The 24,723-nt window shown below is 50.5% G+C and overlaps 2 protein-coding genes across 2 annotated transcripts; both read left to right on the top strand.

Moving 5' to 3' along the window:
* Positions 1-3,914: 3,914 nt before the first annotated feature.
* LOC130265134 (serine/threonine-protein kinase PAK 3-like) lies at positions 3,915-13,212 on the top strand. The gene is made up of 12 exons (XM_056513975.1): positions 3,915-4,148; positions 5,060-5,626; positions 6,152-6,274; positions 6,500-6,680; positions 7,616-7,679; positions 8,918-8,966; positions 9,793-9,905; positions 10,421-10,538; positions 11,187-11,286; positions 11,696-11,892; positions 12,479-12,616; positions 13,006-13,212. Exons 4-12 carry the CDS (start codon positions 6,674-6,676, stop codon positions 13,093-13,095), a joined length of 876 nt encoding a protein of 291 aa, XP_056369950.1. The 5' UTR covers positions 3,915-4,148; positions 5,060-5,626; positions 6,152-6,274; positions 6,500-6,673; the 3' UTR covers positions 13,096-13,212.
* Positions 13,213-16,816: 3,604 nt separating this feature from the next.
* Positions 16,817-24,723, top strand: LOC130265461 (serine/threonine-protein kinase PAK 3-like). Its single transcript, XM_056514561.1, is given in 11 exon segments — positions 16,817-16,895; positions 17,806-17,843; positions 18,250-18,372; positions 18,898-19,020; positions 19,246-19,426; positions 20,364-20,427; positions 21,665-21,713; positions 22,549-22,665; positions 23,184-23,300; positions 23,948-24,047; positions 24,482-24,723. Coding segments are annotated over 11 exon segments (1,233 nt in total).

Here is a 24,723-nt window from a genome sequence, read left to right as displayed (position 1 = left end):
ATGCTGAAGCACAGTCCTTGTGGAACATGTGGTAGTCAGCACCTTCACAGCTTGAGCCTTCCAGGTCATTGCACTGCATCAGTCTTTGAGATAGGGTTATTCCCTTCGTCTGTCTGATCTTTCTGGAGCTACTGTTTCCTCATTCCACCTTGAATATCATGTACTTAATGCCATTTTCCCAGGTCTGTGGTCTAGAATGTTTCTGGCAGCAGTATTCCAATTAAAGCTGAGGACATCTTAACATAATTAGAGAGAACTAAGTCTCTAGGTATCCTCCTCATTACCACAAGAACTACTTGCCTTTTAAAAAACTCCTGCTGAGAATCTGAATCTCTGGCAATCTTTTTTGCTGACCTTAGATCTGTTCGTGGTGAGTATGCTGGGGCTCTTAATCCCAGAGCATGTTCATTTTAAATTCAGCAGCAGCAGGAACTTAGTGGAGAGGTTTGCTAGACTGGTAGTATTCAGTGGACACATCTTCAAAGAACACCCAAGGGACTTTAACAAACAGGGCATGTCAAATTTTTTGTTTGGAGTTGAGCTAGTGCTTGAGAATATCTATTTAGCACAGTCCTAAATCTTCTATTTCTCCTGTTTAGAAACTTATGAACCCAATAACTGATGTAAAAGATTCTCTTTTGTCACATCCACCTCCTTCTGTTCATTGTTGAATGTCTGTGTAAGAATCACATAATTTTGCAATGAATTTTGTCATTGGGTTGCGCAGAATCATAAAATTCGGAACTTTCTGAACTGGCAAAAAACTGTGCTTCAACTATGATTTCCTTGTGAAGTCAAAGTATCTTGGCATTCAGAGTGCTGAGAAAATGCATTATTTAAATACTTAGGTCATATGTGAAGATGTTCACATTAAGCACAAACATGTTTTATACTCTCAGTTTTTCTCAACCCATAATATGTGGCCTGTTATTGCCTCAAGTACTGTTAGCTGCAAAGCTGTAGAAACTAATTTCTATTTAGGAAGGCATAATAAGGTCATAGAAGTTGTTGGTTCTCTTAATTGGGCACTGGACTAGAAGGACCTGTCATCACCACACCGTGGATAATTTAATTGTGCTTCAGATGGGCTGAACTTGGCTATGAACTTCCAAGTACAGTTTAAGTATGCAGTGTCAAAATTGGCAAATTACATTTAGTAAAATATTCAGTTTGTAGTGTCGTGGTCAAAAAAGTCACCATAAGTCTTTCTGTTCCCTGTTTTTTCTTTTCCACAGGGATTTTTGACAGGTTATTAAAACTCCACCAATAATACAAAACTAAAACCAAACCAAAACAACAATAAAAAACAAAGAAACAACCTAACAAAAACAACAACAAAACCCCCAAATCAACCAAACAAAAAACAGTGCCCTAAACGCAAATACATTTGTTTGCTACAGAGTTCCAGAACATGGATGCTGGTTGTTCATATGTTAGGATGTCTCCTTTTTGTTTCCGCTAGTTAAAGGGAAAAAAGGAGGCATCACTTGCAATTTGGGTTAGTCCTCGCAGCCTAACAGATTCTATGGAGTTGTAAAGGTTAATTATGCACTACTCTTCTATTGATTATAAAATGAAAAATATTGGCTTTTGCTTAGGAGTAATTTTTATTTATATAATCAAACTGACAATGCTACCTAAATAAAAACAAATTCTTAGCTACTAATCATATGCCTTCTCAGAAGATTATAAAAACTAGTGAATTTTTTTAATCAGAATTATTTCTAAATAAGATGAAATTCAGAATGGTATTGGTACATCTATTTTTAGAGTTCTCTGCAGCTTTGACCTTATCTCTTCCTTCATGAACTTCAATATTTTATGCTGAGTGGATTCTGGGTTTCTGGTTGCTTTTTCTTCTATGTGACATTTTAATGACTGCTTTCACTTTTTGATGTTGTTGTTTCTGTGTCCTCAGGATATTCCCTTGGTTCATGGGATATTTTTGACTGCAAGTCCTTGGGAAAATGACAGCAATATCTGCTGGTTTTGGATGGGGTGCGGTTACTTTTTTCATTGTGTCAGGTATGATGTTGTGTTTTGGATTTGTGAAGCACAAAGGGCTGATAACATAGAGATGTTTTTGTTATTGCTGAGAAGGGCTTACACAGAGCCAACATCATTACTGCTTTATATGACTGCCAAGAAGGTGAGAAAATTGGGAGGCAAGAGGGAGACCCAAACTGGTCAGAAATATTCCAGACCCCCAGACATCCTGCTCAGTATTTTAAGCCGGACACAAGAAGGGATTTGGGGTGAAGGCATTTGTCTTCCCAAGTCACTGTGAGGCTTGAGGGGGCCCTGCTGTCCTGGAGACGCAGAACACCTGCCTGCCCATGGGAAATGGTGAAGGAGTTCTTTGGATTTTTTTTGCCTGTGTGCATGGCTTCTGCATTCCCTATGCAAATGAATTGTTCTCCACCTGTGAGCTTTCCTGCTTTTACCCTTCCATTTCCCTGCACAGTCCAGCCTGCTTGTGGGGCATTGAGTGAGAATGGCTGTGTGTGGTGCTTGGTCGCTGGCTGGGCTTAAACCACAACATGAGAAATAGAGAAAAAGTGGTTTTAATGCAAGAGGAGGCAGAATGAAGCATTCAAATTTTGGAATGGTGATGGTGGTGGTTTTCTGTTTTCCTAAGCCTGCCTTCCTGTAGCCTGTCCAGCACCTGATCTGTTTGGTCTCTGCCTCACAACTTCAGTTTTTCTAGAACCGGCCAACTTGAGCCCAATACTTTCTTCCTACAAGGACTTTGTGAGTTCTCCCACAGCCTGTTAGAAGTTTCTTTTCTTGCTTGCTTTACATCCACAGGAGGCGGCTCCCTCTGATGCACGGATGTGCCAATGGGAACTCCTAGCGGTGCACCTCGGTTGGGCGAGGCTCCTTGGGAATGTCACAGCAGTGCAGCAGTGTGGATGATAGAAATGTGCCTGAAAAAGGCCCTTGGGATTTTGTGCCCTGAGGCTATGGAACCTTTCATGAGGGATGCCCCCCCTCCCTGCCAAAACCCCTGCTATCATTTAGGATTTCTGTCATTTTTTAGCTTTACTAGATGATTAGTCTTTTTCCTACCTAGAATCTTAAAGTTATTGGATAGTTTCTCAACTCATAATTTTACTGATTAGAATTTCAATCCCTTTGAAACATATAAAGACCCCTTGCCATGCTACGTAACCAGATTTTGCAAGTGGAACCCTTCGGAGAAATAAACTGCCTTCAGACGTCTGCAGCAAGTCCTGGAGTCTTGGTCTCTTGCTAGCTTGCAGCTGGCACTCTGCCTTGGGAGCTCTCAGTGCTATCCGGTCTCCCATAGCAGCTGGGGTCTAGAACCACCCCAGCCACAGCATCTACACAGCAGCAGGATGATGTATATGCGATGGATGTCTTGCTTAGCTTTTCATGTTCTCATCAAGGCTACCCTTTTTTTTGACCAGTGTCTCACCCTGTTCTAGGGCAAACATGTGAGGAAGGTCTACAAAAGCGCTTCCTGAGGTTTTGTCCCACAGCTGTTATTAAACCAGATATTTCCATTGATGCTGTGTTTTAAAGCCCTAGCTGGAAGTAACCTTGTACTTTACCAAAAGACAATGAGTGGCCAAAGATCGTGCTCTCTTTTCTGCTTTCCTCACATCATGGTCCCTTCACAGTGTGGGCTATAGGGGCTCGGTGTGTCTTTGGAGTCACTCTCAGATTCCTTGAGCAAAAGGTTATGCACTAGGAGGGCTTTGTGTTTGGCTTTGTAAGAGAGGAGAATTTTGCAGGAATTATTTTGGCATTAGCTGTAGAGAAGGTCTGCTTCTACACATGACCTCACCAGCCAGCCTCCTAATTGTGATGTGGAGCTCCTATTGTGATGTCAGGGGCCGCATCCCGGCGCTGTCACGGCAAAGTTGCTGTGCCGAGGCTCGGGAGGCCTCAGTGTGCAGAGCAGCTCTTTGGCACGCTCGCTGCAGGCGGGAGCTGCTGCTCGATGAGGTGTCTGCCAGCAGGCTGCACCCTGACAGCACTCTGAGTATTTTCTTTGTGCCCACAGGTATTGTCCGGTGCAGACTTGAGCAGCACAGCTGCGACCATGGACAGAGTGTGCGCTGCTGCAGTGTGCACGGCTTTTTCTGTGGCTTATTCCGGGTACTTCTTCACCCACCTGGCACGTAAGTAGAGGTTTTTGTTGGGTGGGGCATCTGGAAACCAAAATGCTGTGAAGAGGCCTTTGGTTGGGTAAAGCTGCTGTCACCAGCCTCAGCTGAGCAGGGGGTGTCTCTAGGCAGCAGGGCGTGGGCTGCATTTGCCATGTAGCCTGCAGGGCTTGTGCTGCCCCATGCCATGGCATGGCCTGTGGCAGTGGAGTCTGGGATCTCCTCAGTTTGCTGGCTCAAACAAGACAGGTTTCAAGACAGGAAGGTTGGGAGAGCTTGGCAGGAGTCTTTGTAAGAACTGTGTGCTGCTCTCCAGGAGTGGGGAGAAGCATCTTCTTGTCTGCATGCCCTCATCCTAGGATTTATCTGTGGAACTTGACTCTTGCTGTGTGCTAAAAGAACCCTTCCCTCTCTGATAAAATCATGGAATCAACATGGAAAACGCCTCTGAAATCAACATTTCACAAGAACTCTTGGATGCTCCTGAGCCCAGCAGCTGTTCTTGAGCTGTGCCACAATAGAACTGCCACCACGGCTAAGGGGGTTTGGGTGAAACTCTTCTGGGGAAACATTTTCAGCAAGCTCATGACAATTGATGCTTGCCATCTCTTCAGAAAACTGAAGTCCAGCAAAGAGAGGAGCTGTAGCTCCTGCAGGGTGGGTTGGGGCAGAAACAGTGACTGTGACAGAACCACCTTGAATTTCTCAATATCAGGTTTTGGTGGCTTGAGTGGCCAAAGAGGACAAAAGGCAGGCACAAGGCAGTAGTTTGTGCTCTTGTCTTGCTTGCTGTGTGACACAAGGGTTGCTCCTGGAGGGAAGCAGTGAAAGCAGAATGCTCTGTCTTTGGGTTGATTTTTGGAGGCGCTGCCCAGTGCGGGCAGCTTTCTCACAGCATCCGCCTCTTTTTCCCTTTTGTGTTGCAGGTCACATCGCCCGTGCCTGGAGAGAATCCGCTCCTTGGGTGAGTGGGAAAGGAGCCTTTGGCCTTGGGAGCGTTGGACAGTTGTGGAGCACGGCGTGAGCTGGGCGTGCTGCAGTCCAGTGCCAGCCTGCTCGGATGAATGAAAGCACAGTCCAGGCTCTGTGCAGCACCACCAGCAGCAGCGGCAGCTGCAGCATGCACAGGATCCCTGGCTGTTTCCTCCAGTTCCACTTCAGAGCTTTTTCAGCAGATGAAAGTCAGCTTGCTCGGTGCTTGGAGCCATGATGGAATTTCTCCTATCCAAGAGAGTGCAGTCTGCTCTGCGTGGCCCATTTTACTTCTGGCTGACCGACTTAGAATCCTGATGGTTTCTCCTTAGCAGATGTGGCACTAGAGCTGGATATAAAGCAGGTTGCCTGTCCCTCACGTTGCTTTCTGTCTGCAGAGCCCAAAACCAACCTCTGAGCCTCCTCTGGCTGAGTGTGCTCCTGAAGAAGAGGCCAAAGGGAAGGAAGATGCCCACCAAGCTGCAGATGCTGCCACTGCAGGGCCTGAGCACCCAGCATCAGTAAGTGGCAGCTCTGGGTAGCCCTGTAGCTGGAGCACAGCAGAGCTGGAAGTTTCTGATCAGACAGCACCTGCCATGCATGGCTGAGGATGCTGAGGGCTGGAATCTTTCCAGCACTTGCAGAGCGCTTCTCCCGACTAGTGAGGCCTGGAAATGGGTGTGGAACTTGGGTGTTTGGGCATCAATTTCCCACTGTTCTGCCAGGGGCTGTGAATTTGTCTCAGCAAGAGACAAGAGGTAGCATTGGGGTGTCTTTGGATGCTCCCGGGGTACAAGTGAGGCCCTTTGTGCCCAGTGGCTGTGCAGGCTCCCTGCCCGATGTGAGGGGAGCTGCACAAACATGCAGTTCACAGCCTTGCAGGATCCACAGGAGACACTGTCCCCTGGAGGGACCTGGTCCTGTCCACAGAGCAGCTGTGGGTAGCTAAAGGAAGAGCTGAGATGCAGCGGGGCCTGTAGCTGAATACACGTGAGGTTCTGAAGGACAGGTTCTTTCCTGTCCCTCATGCTGCTGTCTGCCCACAGAGCACAGGGGCAGCGCCAGCACTTGCTCTGGCTGCCTCAGCAGCCGAGGAAGAGGCTGAAGAGGACGAAGGTGCCAGTGAAGCTGCCACTGCTGTCAGCCCACGGCCTAAGCTGCCAGCATCAGTAAGGGCCTGCTTTGCTTAGCAGTGTCTATGGTGTCAATTCGTGCATATGTAAAAGCAATCTATGGATTTTGAGCCTGGAATTGGAGTAGGGGCAGCAAATGCCGAGAGGTGAAGAGCCCTGGATGTGGCCGGCAGCATCTTGCTAGGAGCTTGCATTTGAGATGGGATTGCAGGGGCATCTGTGCCAGGCACATTTCTGACCCAAACTCATCTCTTGTCCCAGAGCTCCAGCGCCTCTGTCGTGGCACCTGCACGAGCTGCAGCTGCAGGCTCTGAAGAAGCCGCCAGTCCCCAAGCTGGGAGCTCCAGCACGAGCAGCTCGTGCACCTGGAGCACAAGCAGTTCCTCTGGCGGCACAGAGCAGCTGCGAGAGAGGACAGAGGACGAGTGGCTGGCCATGCTGAGTATGTCCTTTGTGATCCCTGTCTGCTGGAGCAGGGCCTTGTGTGTGCGTGTGTCAGCACGAGCTGTCCCGCCTGGTGCTGCTGCTCAGCTGAGTGTCGGTGCTGTGGCCTCCACACAGGAGCTGTGGTTGTGCTTGAGGTGCTGAAGGAGCAGCGGGCTGTTGCTCCTGCCTCAGAGGGCAGCCTGGCCTGCTTTGGCTTTGCCTGAGCTTGCCTCGCTGCCAAAGGCAAAGCAGAGCTTGTTTCTGGCTGGGCAGGAGGCTGTGACCTTGTGAATGCGTGGGCCTCAGGGAGCTGCTGTGGGGCCCAGATCCTGTGGGCCATGGCCAAGACCATCTTGAGAGCTGAGCCCGGCCTAAAGCTGGGCCCTCATTGCTAAGGCCCATTGCAGGAGCTGCTCACAGCAGCTGCTGCTCTGGAAAGCCAGAAAGGCCTTGTTTAGGCAAAGTCCTGCTGTCAGCTGGAGATCGCGCCTCTGCTGGAAGCACTTTGCACTATTCTTGCGGTTCTGGAAAGGGCAGGTGTTGGTAAAAATTGGTTCCAGAGCCCAAGATGCCTTTGCTGTTTGCAAGGATTAAAGCTTTTGTTGAGTGTCACAGAGTTTTCATTGCCAAGAACAGAAATGTTTCGCTTTTCTAGACAACAATCACTTCTTTTGGTTATGGTTTTCTGATCCCTGTCTCCCCTACAGTTTCCCCACGTGCTCAGATTTCAGTTCACACTTGTAGTTTTGTGCAGGCCATGTTTGCTGCAGAGCTGCTGCTCTTGCTGCTGCTGTTGTTTTGGTGGTGCTGGTGGTGCAGTAATGGTGTTGTTGTTTCTCTCCTGAGTGAGTTGAACGGGCCCAGTGGGCCAGAGAGTGGGGCTGCCTTCTGATCTGCTGCACGGTGGGATCTCTGTTTTGGAGTGAGCATCTTTCCTTTGCATTTTTACAGGGATGCTGGTAAACAAAGGAGATCCAGAGGCTAAATATACAGATCTGGATATCATTGGCAAAGGGTGAGTGCAGCCACAGGTCCTTGTTCAAAGGGAGGGGCTGTGGACTTTGCTGGCGGCACATCTCCCCAGAGTGACGTCAGGCAAGCTCCAAAGCTGCTCAGACACTGCCTTGAGACGCTGCCGTCTCTCAGTATTGCTCAGCATTGACAGCTGTGGTCCGAAGGCATGGCAAAGACACCTGGATGGTGGCAATGTCTTTTCTGCAGCAAAGAGCAGCACCTGGCAGATCTCCTGTTCCCTCAAGCCCCTCTTTGCCGCTTTTCTTAGGAGAAATAATTTCTGTGTGTCCCAAAAGAATACAGAATATGTGGGAATGAAAGGAGGAAAATCTTCATTGCCTCCAAGATCAAGGTGGCAGCCAAAGGCTGTCAGGGGACAGATCTCTCTAATAGTTCCTTACAGTATTTTGCTGAAAAAAAGTTCCATTTGTCAGGATGACCATCACCTAGTCTAGAAGCCAGAAGCAGAAATGAAAGAAGCAGCTGTCTACTGAAATTGAGGTGGAAACATTCAAAGCTTCTAGGGAATGCCCAATGCCAATGCACTCTAGAAGAAAAGGCAATATGTGCCTGATGGCAGACTCTTTGTGCATCGTGTGAGGTTTAGACCTTTCCTGCAAAGAATCCAGCAAGCTGTTCCCTTTTGAAAGCCAGCTCAGCAAACTGGAAATGGGATTGATTTGCAACATTTCCTCTGGGAGGAGCCAAATGTGCAAGAAGTCACCTGAAAAATAGAGTCTTTCCTGTGCCTGGTTTACCAAAGGGAAGCAGCTGCCCATGGCTCTGCACCCAGAACACAGGTGTCTGAGGATCCTCTGCTTCGAGTGCTTCTCCATCTGTGTGTGCACCAGTGGAGACCTTTGCCTGCTCTGCCTGTGGCTGCAGCTGTGGCTGGAGACTACTCTCCTTGTCAGCTAGAAAAAGGATCCGTTTCTGGAAGCTTTCCTCTGATGGCTCTTCCATGGCTTCAGGCTTCTGAGAAGGCCTGTGTGCTGCTGCCTGAGTTTGGCAGATAGACTCCAAGGAGAGGTGTGAGCATGCCCAACGGGAATGTGTGTGTCTGGAAAGATCCCACACGTGCACAGCTCCAGAAAGAGAAAGGGGAACAGGAGGCAGAGCACAATCTTTCGTGGTGCATTTGCTGTTTGTCCCAGGACTTTGTTTCCTATTGGAGTGCAGTGTCTGGCACCTGCAGGGACTAAAGGCCTTCTCCTTTCTCTGCTGCTGTTTTGTTTCTAGGGGTTTCGGCACTGTGTGCACGGCAGTGGAGACTGCCACAGGAGAAGAGGTAAGCGTCAAGCAGTGCTGCAGCTCCTGCAGCTCTCCAGTGCCCTCCCCCTTGCTGTGAGCTGTGCCTGAGCTTTGGGTCGCTGGTGAGATTTGCTGGAGAGGCAAAGGCAGTGCAGAGCAGAGTCAGCCTGCCGAACAGAGTGGGGACAGAGTTTGTCCTTCTCAGCTGCTGCAAGGAATACAAAGAAGCCAAGGGGTGTTTTGCAGAGGAGGACATGCTAGGTGGGTCTTAGTGCCGAGGGGGTGTCTCAGAGAATGGCACTGCTCTTTGGGGCTGCAGCTCAGGGCTCCCTGGACTTCTCACTTCTGGCTGTTAGCAAATCCATGGGAATTGTGATGGTAGCTCCTCAGCCACCTGCAGTGCTGCTCTGTGGAACTGTGCTTAGCAAGAGAGGTCTGCAAGAAGCCTCTCAGGGGCCTAACCCCTGTTTAGAGCCTGGCATGTGTCACTGGAGGATCAAGACTAGGGTTATTTCTTTTTACAGTCAGGCAGAAATTGCAAATGTCAGTAATGTGCAGAAAAGTGTTTTAGTGGAGCAAAATGAAAATTCCTAAAGGGAAAAAGTGCAGGGATTGTCTCTTTTAGAGGTGTCCTTTATGATATGGTCATCATCAGGGCATTTATTCTATATGGTCTGTAGGGTTATATTTCTTAGGGCAGATAATATTTAGGATGCTTCTAGGGTGGCATTTTATCTGTCATTTCTGTAAGTTTTTGCTTTGTTGATGTGCTGTGGGGTGATGGAGGAATGATCAATCCCCCCAAGTTCACTTTGTGGTCCTGTGCCAGACTACTTTTGTTTATGGTTTCCATGACATTTTAGGTGGCAATAAAGAAAATTAGTCTCCTGCAAGAGAGAATCAACGAGCTATGCGTGAAGGAAATCCAGGTCATGCGGGACAATAAGAATGTCAACCTTGTGAGCTATATAGACTGGTGAGTGGTTCTGCTCTTCTGCTGTGAAGGGTCACTCACCTCCTGCAAGCCAGAGCTTCAACCAATCCTCTGGTTGCTGGCAGGGGGTGGAGCTGTTAATTCCTGTTTCTGAGCTGATCTACAGCATCTTGGGAGCAGATTGAATCAGGGTTCATTAATCATTCCTGGCATATCTAGTTTGAAGTGTGCTGTCAAAGACCAGGACTTAGCGCTATTTTACTGAGCCAACAGTCCCAAAGTTACTTCCTCAAAGTGCTCCCTCCATGTTTTCTTATTTGATCTGGGGTTTGATTTCCTATTCCACAAGGTTCTTAGGTGCCAAGAAATCACTTGGCCTGTTGCACTGGTGTGGATAGCAAGCAGTCTTTAAACTGCACAGATTTCAAGCCCTGTAGAGCTTAGTGAATGACTATTCCCTTCCTCCTGTCTTCCTTGGAGAGAGACACGGAAACAAGAATCCACCAGGTCATGCAGGAGCGCACATTCATCTCCAGGCTGTTGTTTCCTCCTTTCAGCTACCTGGTGCACGAGGAACTCTGGCTTGTGATGGAATACATGGACGGAGGTTCCTTACATGATGTCATCAGGGAGACCAGGATGGCAGAAGGAGAGATTGCAGTCGTCTCTCGGGAGGTGAGGGACGGCACTTGTGCTTCCCGTGCCTTGGGTGGGATGGGTGGCAAGAAGAGGATTGGTTTCACCTTCCGAGCTTCCTTTCTGCCTTTCTCTTATGACTGCCAGGAGCAAGAGCCTCTGAAGTGCCTGCCAACGTGCAGGCCCTTCTTCTAGTCTGTTTCTTTGTCTTTGCCACTCTAAACACTTGCCTGGAGCCTGCGTGTACTGCATTCCGTCCCAGTAAGAGCAAACGTGCTGGTGGCACAATATCAACAGAGTGGGAAAGACAAAGAGATACTCTCAGGACTCTCAGAGAGCTCAGCCTCAAAGGAGAGCCTTGCACACAAAGTGGGAGTTTCAAATGTATCCACTGTAATCTGGCTGGAGAGAGCTCCACCACTGCACCAGTGCTCTTCTGTCGATGTTTGCAGTGCACTGGTCAGAGTACATAATTGCCCTTTCTTTTAAAAAAGTGAATACACCCTCACTTAGGAAGGCTCTGCTGTGCTCGTGTTGGAGCAGCAAGCTCTTGCCCTTGCCAGCAGCCTTTCCTGCCACGGCTCAGCACTGCCCAGCAAGTCTGTCTTGCAGATGTGCTGCTTCCCTGCTTGTGGGATGCAATCAGATGAGGGACTCCTAGGCTCATGTTTCTTTTTCCTCCCTCAGTGCCTGCAAGGCCTGGATTTCCTTCACTCCCATCAAGTCATCCACCGAGACATCAAAAGCCACAACATTCTCCTGCGCTTGGACGGATCTGTCAAGCTGGGTGGGTGTTGTTGGCCAGGCTCAGCCGTGCTGGGCTGCGGGGTGGGGGTGCCTTTGAGTGACTGCCAGATCCCCAGGAGTGCAGCAAGGGCAGAGCACAGCCACAAGGTGCAGGGCGGTGTGGCTGGGAAGAAGGTGTCAGGAGGGGCTTTGGCTTGTGTGTGTCCCTTCCCAAGCAAGGCAGTTTCACTCCCGAGCTTCAGGGGACTAAAAGCCACTGTGTGAAACTGGGGGCTTTTGCTGAATGGCCAATCCCATAATCCCTCAGCTGCAGGCCTAAGGAAGGCCAGCATGGCCCCTTCTGCAGCTGGTTTGCCCTCTGCCTTCTTGGGTATTGCTAGAGGGGGGAATTCTTCTGTTTGCTTTCCTAATTCACTCAGGCTTGATCAGAGTAGTTTTTTTCTCCTCAGCTGATTTTGGACTCGCTGCTCAGCTCACGGCTGAGCAGAGCAAACGGAGATCAGCTGTCGGCACTACTTACTGGATGGCGCCAGAGATTTTCACCAGGAAGCCCTATGGCCCCAAAGTGGACATTTGGTCCTTTGGCATCGTGGGCATCGAGATGGTGGAAGGAGCGCCTCCTTACCTGATGAAAACCTCCCGCACGGTGCGCTGCAACTTCTCTCACACCCTCCTGTCACTCTAACACAATCTGCCTCGTTTCTTCTGCCTGGGAAGTTTGGTAACACCTGGAGACCATGGGTTCCGAGCTGCACAGTCTCTTGTGCTTCTTGCCCTCTGTTTTCCCCTTGGTATGTAATTATTAACAGTCCAAAAAATGATGATGTCCTTTGCTTGATGGAACCTTTGCCTTAAGGAAGCAGTGAGCAGCACCAAGCTGCATTTTTAGGTATAATCCTTGGGAATATCAGAGTTAGACCAAAGTCCCTCCTCCAAATGGACTGTAGAGCTGGTGTCAGTCCTCAGAGAAGCAAAGGGTGCTTTTGCGGATGAAATGTCTCCTAATTCCATCAGGCAATGAAATCAGGGCCCAAGGCAGGAGCCTTTGCACATTGGGCAGGCTGTGCTTGCCTCTGGCTTTGCGTTCTGTTGCTTGGGCTAGGAAATGCATGTGCCACCCTCTGGCAGGGAGGAAAGCGCCACTGGAGAGTGGAGCTTGCGCAGTGGGGTGTGGGTGAGCAGTATTGGGTGCGAAGGAGACAGGTGCAGTGTGACCTTGCCTTCTACTCCAGGTTGGACAGCTGATCAGCACCGGGGGCACCCCGAAGCTGCAGAACCCCAGGCAGCAGTCCCCTTGGCTGCGAGACTTTCTGCGCTGCTGCCTGCAGACAGACGAGGACAGGCGCTGGTGTGCCCAGGAACTTCTGCAGGTAAAAGGCAGAACGGCCGCAGGGTGCGCCAGCTGCCCGCTGCCAGGGGCTCCTCCTGGGCTCGAGTGCAAGGCGTCAGATGGGCCCTGCTCCTAAGAATCTCCAGTCTGGGGGCTTTTCAAAGGAAAAGCAAGGAGAATCCTGGCCTGGGATTGGCTTGGAAGGAGCCTTTCAAGGTCACCAAGACCAAACCTCCTTAAGCTCAAGACATCTGGCTTCATGCCTTTGTGGAATTGTGAGCCATGGTTTCCCGTGGTAGCAGGGTCCTAGATGTGGAGACAGAGGTGCACAGCATGCCCTCCTTTCTGTCTGTTCCTGGTAGGCAGAGAAAGGCTGTTTCAGCCTGTGAGGAAAGTAGATGTTCATGTCTTCTTTTTCTCTTTGGGCAGCATCCGTTTGTAACCTCAGCCAAGCCGACCTCCAGCCTGACGCCTCTGATCGTGGCAGCACAGCAGTTTATGGCCGACAGGAGATACTAGCCCTGGAAGAGGCCATTGTTGTTTGTTGTAGTTTGTAGTTGCTAGTTTGTAGCTGCTAGTTTGTAGTTGCTAGTTTGGTGTTTGTTTAGATTGGTCAAAATAAATACTATAAAACCTTCACTGTGTTGGAGGCTTCCATTTGTTCTCACCCTGTGAACAGGCTTTAAATTTGCTTCTTAATGGTCAGGTGCTCCTAAACCATGGGAAGACTCACAGATGGGCACAGTCTGTGGCGCAGTTTGGAAGTGGGCAGAGCTCTTGTTCCTTCACTGCCTCCAGGCCACGACCTCCTGTGAAGATACAGGCTTGTAGCTGTGAAGAGAGGAGCAGAGTAGAACGAAAGCGAGCAGAGCAGTGGTGTCACTGCTGGGGACGCCGCTGTGGCCGTGGTTGGGTTGGAGATCCAGGGAAAGGTTGGGTGTGTCTGTGTTGCTCTGGGCAGAGGGGAAGGCAGCCAGGCTTCTCCACAGGCTCAGGTGCAGGTGAGTGTCCAGCGGGAATGTGAATCCTTCATGGGTACTACGGCCAACGTGAGGGAGTGAAAACTTCTGCAGGTTTGGATCTGCGTGAGCCACGGCCTGTGTCAGCGGGGCACCCACCGCAGCTGAAGGAGCTGCCCAGACAGAGCTGCCTGGGGTCACGCTGCGTGCCAGGAGGCTGGGAGGAGACACAGCCAGGGCAGGTGACCCAAAGTGGCCGAGGAGCTGTTCCAGACCCTCTGACATCCTGCTCAGTATTTCAAGCTGGGCACAAGAGGGAGGAAGGAGGGCATGTTTGGGGTGATGGCATTTGTCTTCCCAAGTCCCTCTGAGGCTTGAGGGGGCCCTGCTGTCCTGGAGATTCAGAGCACCTGCCTGCCCATGGGAAAGGGTGCTGGAGTTCTTTGCTGTGGGAAATGCAAGCACTGAGAGCTCTCAGGGCCTTGTGCATTACAGGCTGAGAGATAGAGATGGATACAATGTTTGACCTGAGACCTTGGAGAGGGCTTGGAATCTTAGAATGGTGAAGGTGAAAACGAAGCAGGCAGAAAACAAGATTGCAAGTTTGTAGTTTAAGTAGAAATTTGCTTTAAGCAAAGAGAAATATGTCTTCTGTAAGCAAGGCAATATGTTAGATAAGTTAATAAAGGATTTTAAAGTTTAGCAATGGAACCTGTTACACGGGTAGTTAAAAGTTCAAGATGTATCAATGGAAGTTTGACAAGTGTTACACAGCTGGTTGATATTGGATGACATGTGGCTGTAAGAGTCGGTCTGAAGTTTTCTCTGATCTGTCTCAGACCATCATCAGAGACTGAGACCCTGGCGCTGCACCACTCCCCTGCGTTCTGGCCTGGCCGAGGTGGATGCTTGCCAAGGACTGTTTGTAGGTGTGCTTGGTGCTTGCCATGCTATGCTGCTCTTGAGCAGGGTACTGGCTGTAGCGTCCTGTTCCACCTGTTTCTTGGAGCAATGATCTCCGCATGCAATAGTCCATAAATCTCCCCACCTTTTGGCCAGAGGCCACTTGCTTTGGAAAAGGACTATAAAAAGTGACTTTCCTAAAAAGACTTTGAGATCTCCTTCTCCCCAACGGATTGAAGATGCGTCTCGTCGGACGACTACGAGGATGCGTCCCATCTGTTGGTAGCTATATCCCCTCCTTCTCTTTCCCTGTCTCTCTCTCTCTCTCTCTCAAAACTTAATTGTTAGCATGCAATAAATTGTATTACTGCATTCTGCTAAGCAAACATGAGCCTCTTGCCTTTTGTCTTTTGCACCCTGGGCTCAAATGAACCATCACGACTCCCGCTCGTGTTGAGCGCATCGTGACAGTGGCAAAGACACAGAAAGGAAAGCAATTAATGATTGGTATAAAAAGATGTTAACGAGTTTCATAGGAGTATGTGATTAGATAAAAAACTGACATAAGGCACTGTAAGTAAGAATTAAAGGGCTTCTGATATTATAGCATTGGATGTCACACCTTGAATGTCTCACCCCTTTATGAGACTGAAGGCTTAAGGCAAGAAAGCACTTTTTAAACAGTTCCTCAGTTAGCCCATCTCTCGTAACATTAATATCCCAATGCAATGGGAACATGAGTTCTGCCACGGGCACTAAGGCCAACGTGAGGGAGTGAAAACTTCTGCAGTTTTGGATCTGCGTGAGCCATGGCCTGTGTCAGCGGGGCACCCACCACAGCTGAAGGAGCTGCCCAGACAGAGCTGCCTGGGGTCACGCTGCGTGCCAGGAGGCTGGGAGGAGACATAGCCAGGGCAGGTGACCCAAAGTGGCCCAGGAGCTGTTCCAGGCCCTCTGACATCCTGCTCAGCATTTCAAGCTGGGCACAAGAGGGAGGAAGGAGGGCATCTTCTGAGTGATGGCATTTGTCTTCCCAAGTCACTGTGAGGCTTGAGGGGGCCCTGCTGTCCTGGAGATGCAGAACACCTGCCTGCCCATGGGAAAGGGTGCAGGAGTTCTTTGGGGTTTTTGCTTGTGTGCGTGGCTTCTACATTCCCTATGCAACTGAATTGTTCTCCACATGTGTGTTTTGCCGCTTTTACACTTGTTCTATGCCCAGACCAGCCTGCTTGTGGGGCATTGAGTGAGAATGGCTGTGTGTGGTGCTTGGTTTTGAGCTGGTGTTAAACCACAAGAGACATAGATAAAAAGCAGTTTTAATGAAAGAGGAGGGAGAACGAAGAATCCAAATTTTGGAATGGTGGTGGTTTCTGTTTTCCTAAGCCTGCCTTCCTGTAGCCTGTCCAGCACCTGATTTATTTAATCTCTGCCTCACAACTTCAGTTTTTCTGGAACCAGCATACTTGGGCCAACTGCTTTCTTCCTGCCAGCATTTTTCAGTTGTCCCAGAGAATGTTGGAACTTTATTTTCTTGCTCGGTTTAATTCCACAGCAGGCGGCTCCCTCTGATGCATGGATGTACCCAGGGAAGCTCCAAGAGGTGAACTTCAGTAGGGTGAAGCTCCTTGAAAATGCCACAGCTGAGAAGCAGCATCATGATGTGTTTGCAATGGATGTCTTGTTTAGCTTTCTATGTTTACATCAAGCCTACCATTTTTTAGGCCTGTGTCCCACCTTGTTCTGCCACAAACATGTGAAGAAGACGGTCTACAAAAGCGCTTCCTGAGTTTTTTCCCACTGCTGTTATTAAACCAGTGATTTCCTTTGATGCTGTGTTTTAGAGCCCTAGCTGGAAGAGGCCTTTTCCTTTACCACAGGGGAATGAGTGGCCAAAGATCCTATTCTATTTTTGCTTTCCTCACATCATGGTCCTTCCTAAGTGTTCAGCTTCTCAGTGTGGGCTATAGGGGCTCAGTGTGTCTTTGAAGTCACTCTCAGATTCCTTGAGCAAAAGGTTATGCACTAGGAGGGCTTTGCGTTTGGCTTTGTAACAGAGGAGAACTTTGTAAGCAATTTTGGCATTAGCTATAGAAAAGGTATGCTTCTACACAGGACCTCACCAGCCAGCCTCCTAATTGTGATGTCGAGCTCCTATTGTGATGTCAGGGGCCGCATCCCGGCGCTGTCACGGCAAAGTTGCTGTGCCGAGGCTCGGGAGGCCTCAGTGTGCAGAGCAGCTCTTTGGCACGCTCGCTGCAGGCGGGAGCTGCTGCTCGATGAGGTGTCTGCCAGCAGGCTGCACCCTGACAGCACTCTGAGTATTTTCTTTGTGCCCACAGGTATTGTCCGGTGCAGACTTGAGCAGCACTGCTGCGACCATGGACAGAGTGTGCGCTGCTGCAGTGTGCACGGCTTTTTCTGTGGCTTATTCCGGGTACTTCTTCACCCACCTGGCACGTAAGTAGAGGTTTTTGTTGGGTGCGGCATCTGGAAACCAAAATGCCGTGAAGAGGCCTTTGGTTGGGTAAAGCTGCTGTCACCAGCCTCAGCTGAGCAGGGGGTGTCTCTAGGCAGCAGGGCGTGGGCTGCATTTGCCATGTAGCCTGCAGGGCTTGTGCTGCCCCATGCCATGGCATGGCCTGTGGCAGTGGAGTCTGGAATCTCCTCAGTTTGCTGGCTCAAGCAAGACAGGTTTCAAGACAGGAAGGTTGGGAGAGCTTGGCAGGAGCCTTTGTAAGAACTGTGTGCTGCTCTCCAGGAGTGGGGAGAAGCATCTTCTTGTCTGCATGCCCTCATCCTAGGATTTATCTGTGGAACTTGACTCTTGCTGTGTGCTAAAAGAACCCTTCCCTCTCTGATAAAATCATGAAATCAACATGGAAAACGCCTCTGAAATCAACATTTCACAAGAACTCTTGGATGCTCCTGAGCCCAGCAGCTGTTCTTGAGCTGTGCCACAATAGAACTGCCACCACGGCTAAGGGGGTTTGGGTGAAACTCTTCTGGGGAAACATTTTCGCAAGCTCATGACAATTGATGCTTGCCATCTCTTCAGAAAACTGAAGTCCAGCAAAGAGAGGAGCTGTAGCTCCTGCAGGGTGGGTTGGGGCAGAAACAGTGACTGTGACAGAACACCCTTGAATTTCTCGATATCAGGTTTTGGTAGCTTGAGTGGCCAAAGAGGACAAAAGGCAGGCACAAGGCAGTAGTTTGTGCTCTTGTCTTGCTTGCTGTGTGACACAAGGGTTGCTCCTGGAGGGAAGCAGTGAAAGCAGAATGCTCTGTCTTTGGGTTGATTTTTGGAGGTGCTGCCCAGTGCGGGCAGCTTTCTCACAGCATCCGCTTCTTTTTCCCTTGTGTGTTGCAGGTCACATCGCCCGTGCCTGGAGAGAATCCGCTCCTTGGGTGAGTGGGAAAGGAGCCTTTGGCCTTGGGAGCGTTGGACAGTTGTGGAGCACGGCGTGAGCTGGGCGTGCTGCAGTCCAGTGCCAGCCTGCTCGGATGAATGAAAGCACAGTCCAGGCTCTGTGCAGCACCACCAGCAGCAGCGGCAGCTGCAGCATGCACAGGATCCCTGGCTGTTTCCTCCAGTTCCACTTCAGAGCTTTTTCAGCAGATGAAAGTCAGCTTGCTCGGTGCTTGGAGCCATGATGGAATTTCTCCTATCCAAGAGAGTGCAGTCTGCTCTGCGTGGCCCATTTTACTTCTGGCTGACCGACTTAGAATCCTGATGGTTTCTCCTTAGCAGATGTGGCACTAGAGCTGGATATAAAGCAGGTTGCCTGTCCCTCACGTTGCTTTCTGTCTGCAGAGCCCAAAACCAACATCTGAGCCTCCTCTGGCTGAGTGTACTCCTGAAGAAGAGGCCAAAGGGAAGGAAGATGCCCACCAAGCTGCAGATGCTGCCACTGCAGAGCCTGAGCACCCAGCATCAGTAAGTGGCAGCTCTGGGTAGCCCTGTGGCTGGAGCACAGCAGAGCTGGAAGTTTCTGATCAGACAGCACCTGCCATGCGTGGCTGAGGATGCTGAGGGCTGGAATCTTTCCAGCACTTGCAGAGCGCTTCTCCCGACTAGTGAGGCCTGGAAATGGGGTGTGGAACTTGGATGTCTGGGCATCAATTTCCCATTGTTCTGCCAGGGGCTGTGAATTTGTCTCAGCAAGAGACAAGAGGTAGCATTGGGGTGTCTTTGGATGCTCCCGGGGTACAAGTGAGGCCCTTTGTGCCCAGTGGCTGTGCAGGCTCCCTGCCCGATGTGAGGGGAGCTGCACAAACATGTAGTTCACAGCCTTGCAGGATCCACAGGAGACACTGTCCCCTGAGGGACCTGGTCCTGTCCACAGAGCAGCTGTGGGTAGCTAAAGGAAGAGCTGAGATGCAGCGGGGCCTGTAGCTGAATACACGTGAGGTTCTGAAGGACAGGTTCTTTCCTGTCCCTCATGCTGCTGTCTGCCCACAGAGCACAGGGGCAGCGCCAGCACCTGCTCTGGCTGCCTCAGCAGCCGAGGAAGAGGCTGAAGAGGACGAAGGTGCCAGTGAAGCTGCCACTGCTGTCAGCCCACGGCCTGAGCTGCCAGCATCAGTAAGTGTCTGCTTTGCTTAGCTGTGTCTATGGTGTCATTTTGTGCATATGTAAAAGCAATCTATGGATTTTGAGCCTGGAATTGGAGTAGGGGCAGCAAATGCCGAGAGGTGAAGAGCCCTGGATGTGGCCGGCAGCATCTTGCTAGGAGCTTGCATTTGAGATGGGATTGCAGGGGCATCTGTGCCAGGCACATTTCTGACCCAAACTCATCTCTTGTCCCAGAGCTCCAGCGCCTCTGTCGTGGCACCTGCACGAGCTGCAGCTGCAGGCTCTGAAGAAGCCGCCAGTCCCCAAGCTGGGAGCTCCAGCATGAGCAGCTCGTGCACCTGGAGCACAAGCAGTTCCTCTGGCGGCACAGAGCAGCTGCGAGAGAGGACAGAGGACGAGTGGCTGGCCATGCTGAGTATGTCCTTTGTGATCCCTGTCTGCTGGAGCAGGGCCTTGTGTGTGCGTGTGTCAGCACGAGCTGTCCCGCCTGGTGCTGCTGCTCAGCTGAGTGTCGGTGCTGTGGCCTCCACACAGGAGCTGTGGTTGTGCTTTGAGGTGCTGAAGGAGCAGCGGGCTGTTGCTCCTGCCTCAGAGGGCAGCCTGGCCTGCTTTGGCTTTGCCCGAGCTTGCCTCGGTGCCAAAGGCAAAGCAGAGCTTGTTTCTGGCTGGGCAGGAGGCTGTGACCTTGTGAATGCGTGGGCCTCAGGGAGCTGCTGTGGGGCCCAGCTCCTGTGGGCCATGGTCAAGGCCATCTTGAGAGCTGAGCCCGGCCTAAAGCTGGGCCCTCATTGCTAAGGCCCATTGCAGGAGCTGCTCACAGCAGCTGCTGCTCTGGAAAGCCAGAAAGGCCTTGTTTAGGCAAAGTCCTGCTGTCAGCTGGAGATCATGCCTCTGCTGGGAGCACTTTGCACTGTTCTTCTGGTTCTGGAAAGGGCAGTTGTAGGTAAAAATTGGTTCCAGAGCCCAAGGTGCCTTTGCTGTTTGCAAGGATTAAAGCTTTTGTTGAGTGTCACAGAGTTTTCATTGCCAAGAACAGAAATGTTTCGCTTTTCTAGACAGCAATCACTTCTTTTGGTTATGGTTTTCTGACCCCTGTCTCCCCTACAGTTTCCCCACGTGCTCAGATTTCAGTTCACACTTGTAGTTTTGTGCAGGCCATGTTTGCTGCAGAGCTGCTGGTCTTGCTGCTGCTGTTGTTTTGGTGGTGCAGGTGGTGCAGTAATGGTGTTGTTGTTTCTCTCCTGAGTGAGTTGAACGGGCCCAGTGGGCCAGAGAGTGGGGCTGCCTTTCAGATCTGCTGCACGGTGGGATCTCTGTTTTGAAGTCAGCATCTTTCCTTTGCATTTTTACAGGGATGCTGGTGAACAAAGGAGATCCAGAGGCTAAATATACAGATCTGGATATCATTGGCAAAGGGTGAGTGCAGCCACAGGTCCTTGCTCAAAGGGAGGGGCTGTGGACTTTGCTGGCGGCACATCTCCCCAGAGTGACATCAGGCAAGCTCCAAAGCTGCTCAGACACTGCCTTGAGACGCTGCCGTCTCTCAGTACTGCTCAGCATTGACAGCTGTGGTCCGAAGGCATGGCAAAGACACCTGGATGGTGGCAATGTCTTTTCTGCAGCAAAGAGCGGCACCTGGCAGATCTCCTGTTCCCTCAAGCCCCTCTTTGCCGCTTTTCTTAGGAGAAATAATTTCTGTGTGTCCCAAAAGAATACAGAATACGTGGGAATGAAAGGAGGAAAACCTTCATTGCCTCCAAGATCAAGGTGGCAGCCAAAGGCTGTCAGGGAACAGCTCTCAGTAGTAGTTCTTTCCGGTATTTTGCTGGAAACAAGTTCCATTTGTCAGGATGACCATCACCTAGTCTAGAAGCCAGAAGCAGAAATGAAAGAAGCAGCTGTCTACTGAAATTGAGGTGGAAACATTCAAAGCTTCAGGGGAATGCCCAATGCCAAAGATCTCTAGAAGAAAAGGCAACATCTGCCTTTGGAAGACCCCTCGTGGATCCTGTGGGGTTTAGGGCTTTCCTGCAAAAAATCCACCAATCTGTTGCCCTTTGAAAGCCAGCTCAGCTAGCTGGAAATGGGATTGATTTGCAACATTTCCTCTGGGAGGAGCCAAATGCGCAAGAAGTCACCTGAAAAGTGGAGTCCTTCCTGTGCCTGGTTTACCAAAGGGAAGCAGCTGCCCATGGCTCTGCACGCAGAACACAGGTGTCTGAGGATCCTCTGCTTTGAGTGCTTCTCCATCTGTGTGTGCACCAGTGGAGACCTTTGCCTGCTCTGCCTGTGGCTGCAGCTGTGGCTGGAGACTACTCTCCTTGTCAGCTGAAAAAAGGATCTGCTTCTGGAAGCTTTCCTCTGATTGCTCTTCCATGGCTTCAGGCTTCTCAGAAGGCCTGTGTGCTGCTGCCTGAGTTTGGCAGATAGACTCCAAGGAGAGGTGTCAGCATGCCCAATGGGAATGTGTGTGTCTGGAAAGATCCCACACATGCACAGCTCCCGAAAGAGAAAGGGGAACAGGAGACAGAGCACAATCTTTCATGGTGCATTTGCTGTTTGTCCCAGGACTTTGTTTCCTATTGGAGTGCAGTGTCTGGCACCTGCAGGGACTAAAGGCCTTCTCCTTTCTCTGCTGCTGTTTTGTTTCTAGGGGTTTCGGCACTGTGTGCACGGCAGTGGAGACTGCCACAGGAGAAGAGGTAAGCGTCAAGCAGTGCTGCAGCTCCTGCAGCTCTCCAGTGCCCTCCCCCTTGCTGTGAGCTGTGCCTGAGCTTTGGGTCGCTGGTAGAGCTTTGCTGGAGAGGCAAAGGCAGTGCAGAGCAGAGTCAGCCTGCCGAACAGAGTGGGGACAGAGTTTGTCCTTCTCAGCTGCTGCAAGGACTGCAAAGAGGCCAAGGGGTGTTTTGCAGAGGAGGACATGCTAGGTGGGTCTTAGTGCCGAGGGGGTGTCTCAGAGAATGGCACTGCTCTTTGGGGCTGCAGCTCAGGGCTCCCTGGACTTCTCACTTCTGGCTGTTAGCAAATCCATGGGAATTGTGATGGTAGCTCCTCAGCCACCTGCAGTGCTGCTCTGTGGAACTGTGCTTAGCAAGAGAGGTCTGCAAGAAGCCTCTCAGGGGCCTAACCCCTGCTCAGAGTCTGGCATGTGTCACTAGAAGATCCAGGCTAGGGTTATTTCTTTTTAGAAATGTGTCAGGCAGGAATTGCAAATGTCAGTGGGGTTCAGAAAATTGTTTAAGTGGAGAAAAATGGAAATTCCTAAAGTGACAAAGTGGAGAGATTTTTTCTTTTGGAGGTGTCCTTTATGATGTGGTCATCATTATGGGCATTTTTCCCATAAGGTCGGTAGGGTTGTATTTCTTAGGGGGGATGATGGTTAAGATGTTTCCAGTGTTGCATTTTATCTGTCATGTCTGCAAGTGTTTGCTTTGTTGATGTGCAGTGGGCTGCTGCAGCAATGATCAAGCCCCCCAAGTTCCCTATGTGTTCCTGTGCCAGACTACTTTGGCTTATTGTTTTCTATGTCATTTTTAGGTGGCAATAAAGAAAATTAGTCTCCTGCAAGAGAGCAGCAACGAGCTATGCGTGAAGGAAATCCAGGTCATGCGGGACAATAAGAACAGCAACCTTGTGAGCTATATAGACTGGTGAGTGGTTCTGCTCTTCTGCTGTGAAGGGTCACTCACCTCCTGCAAGCCAGAGCTTCAACCAATCCTCTGGTTGCTGGCAGGGGGTGGAGCTGTTAATTCCTGTTTCTGAGCTGATGTACAGAATCTTGGCAGGAGATTGCGTTGGGGCTGCAATACTCTTTCCTGGCATATCTAGTTTAAGTGTGCTGTTAAAGCCCAGGACTGGGTCCAATTTTACAGAGCCAAAAACCTCAATGTTAACTCCCTCCAACTGCTCCCTCCAGGTTTTCTTGTTTGGTTTGGGGTTTGATTTTCTTTTTCCACAGGTTCTTAAGTGCTAACAAATCCCTGTAGATTCCATTTCCCTTGGCCTGTTGCATTGGTGGGATAGCAAGCAGTCTTTAAACTGCACAGATTTTGTAGAGCCTAGTGAATGACTATTCCCTTCCTCCTGTCTTCCTTGGAGAGAGACACGGAAACAAGAATCCACCAGGTCATGCAGGAGCACGCATTCATCTCCAGGCTCTTGTTTCCTTTCAGCTTCCTGGGCACGAGGAACTCTGGCTCGTGATGGAATACATGGACGGAGGTTCCTTACACGATGTCATCAGGGAGACCAGGATGGCAGAAGGAGAGATTGCAGTCGTCTCTCGGGAGGTGAGGGACGGCGCTTGTGCTTCCCGTGCCTTGGGTGGGATGGGTGGCAAGGAGGGATTGGTTTCACCTTCCGAGCTTCCTTTCTGCCTTTCTCTTATGACTGCCAGGAGCAAGAGCCTCTGAAGTGCCTGCCAACGTGCAGGCCCTTCTTCTAGTGTGTTTGTTTATGTTTGCCACTCTAAACACTTGCCTGGAGCCTGTGTGTACTGCATTCCGTCCCAGTAAGAGCAAACGTGCTGGTGGCACAATATCAACAGAGTGGGAAAGACAAAGAGATACTCGCAGGACTCTCAGAGAGCTCAGCCTCAAAGGAGAGCCTTGCACCCAAAGTGGGATTTGCAAAAGCACCCGCTGCCATGTGGCTGGAGAGAGCACAGCCCCTGCAGCAGTACTCCTTCAGTCTGTGGCTGCAGGGCACTGGTCAGCTGAAATAATTGCCCTTTCTCTTAAAAAAGTGAATACACCCTCACTTAGGAAGGCTCTGCTGTCCTCGTGTTGGAGCAGCAAGCTCTTGCCCTTGCCAGCAGCCTTTCCTGCCACGGCTCAGCACTGCCCAGCAAGTCTGTCTTGCAGATGTGCTGCTTCCCTGCTTGTGGGATGCAATCAGTTGAGGGACTCCTAGGCTCATGTTTCTTTTTCCTCCTCAGTGCCTGCAAGGCCTGGATTTCCTTCACTCCCATCAAGTCATCCACCGAGACATCAAAAGCCACAACATTCTCCTGCGCTTGGACGGATCTGTCAAGCTGGGTGGGTGTTGTTGGCCAGGCTCAGCCGTGCTGGGCTGCGGGGTGGGGGTGCCTTTGAGTGACTGCCAGATCCCCAGGAGTGGCACCTGTGGCAGTGCAGGCTGCCCTGCAGCAAGGGCAGAGCACAGCCACAAGGTGCAGGGCGGTGTGGCTGGGAAGAAGGTGTCAGGAGGGGCTTTGGCTTGTGTGTGTCCCTTCCCAAGCAAGGCAGTTTCACTCCCGAGCTTCAGGGGACTAAAAGCCACTGTGTGAAACTGGGGGCTTTTGCTGAATGGCCAATCCCATATTCCCTCAGCTGCAGGCCTAAGGAAGGCCAGCATGGCCCCTTCTGCAGCTGGTTTGCCCTCTGCCTTCTTGGGACATTGCTAGAGGGGGGAATTCTTCTGTTTGCTTTCCTAATTCACTCTGGCTTGATCAGAGTTTTTTTCTCCTCAGCTGATTTTGGACTCGCTGCTCAGCTCACGGCTGAGCAGAGCAAACGGAGATCAGCTGTCGGCACTACTTACTGGATGGCGCCAGAGATTTTCACCAGGAAGCCCTATGGCCCCAAAGTGGACATCTGGTCCTTTGGCATCGTGGGCATCGAGATGGTGGAAGGAGCGCCTCCTTACCTGATGAAAACCTCCTGTCACTCTAACACAATCTACCTCGTTTCTTCTGCCTGGGAAGCTTGGTAA

This window comes from Oenanthe melanoleuca, chromosome Z (assembly GCF_029582105.1).
Source record: "Oenanthe melanoleuca isolate GR-GAL-2019-014 chromosome Z, OMel1.0, whole genome shotgun sequence".
Classification (NCBI taxonomy): domain Eukaryota; kingdom Metazoa; phylum Chordata; class Aves; order Passeriformes; family Muscicapidae; genus Oenanthe; species Oenanthe melanoleuca.
The sequence above is the reverse complement of the archived record's forward strand: the minus strand, read 5'-3'. Positions and strand labels throughout refer to the sequence as shown.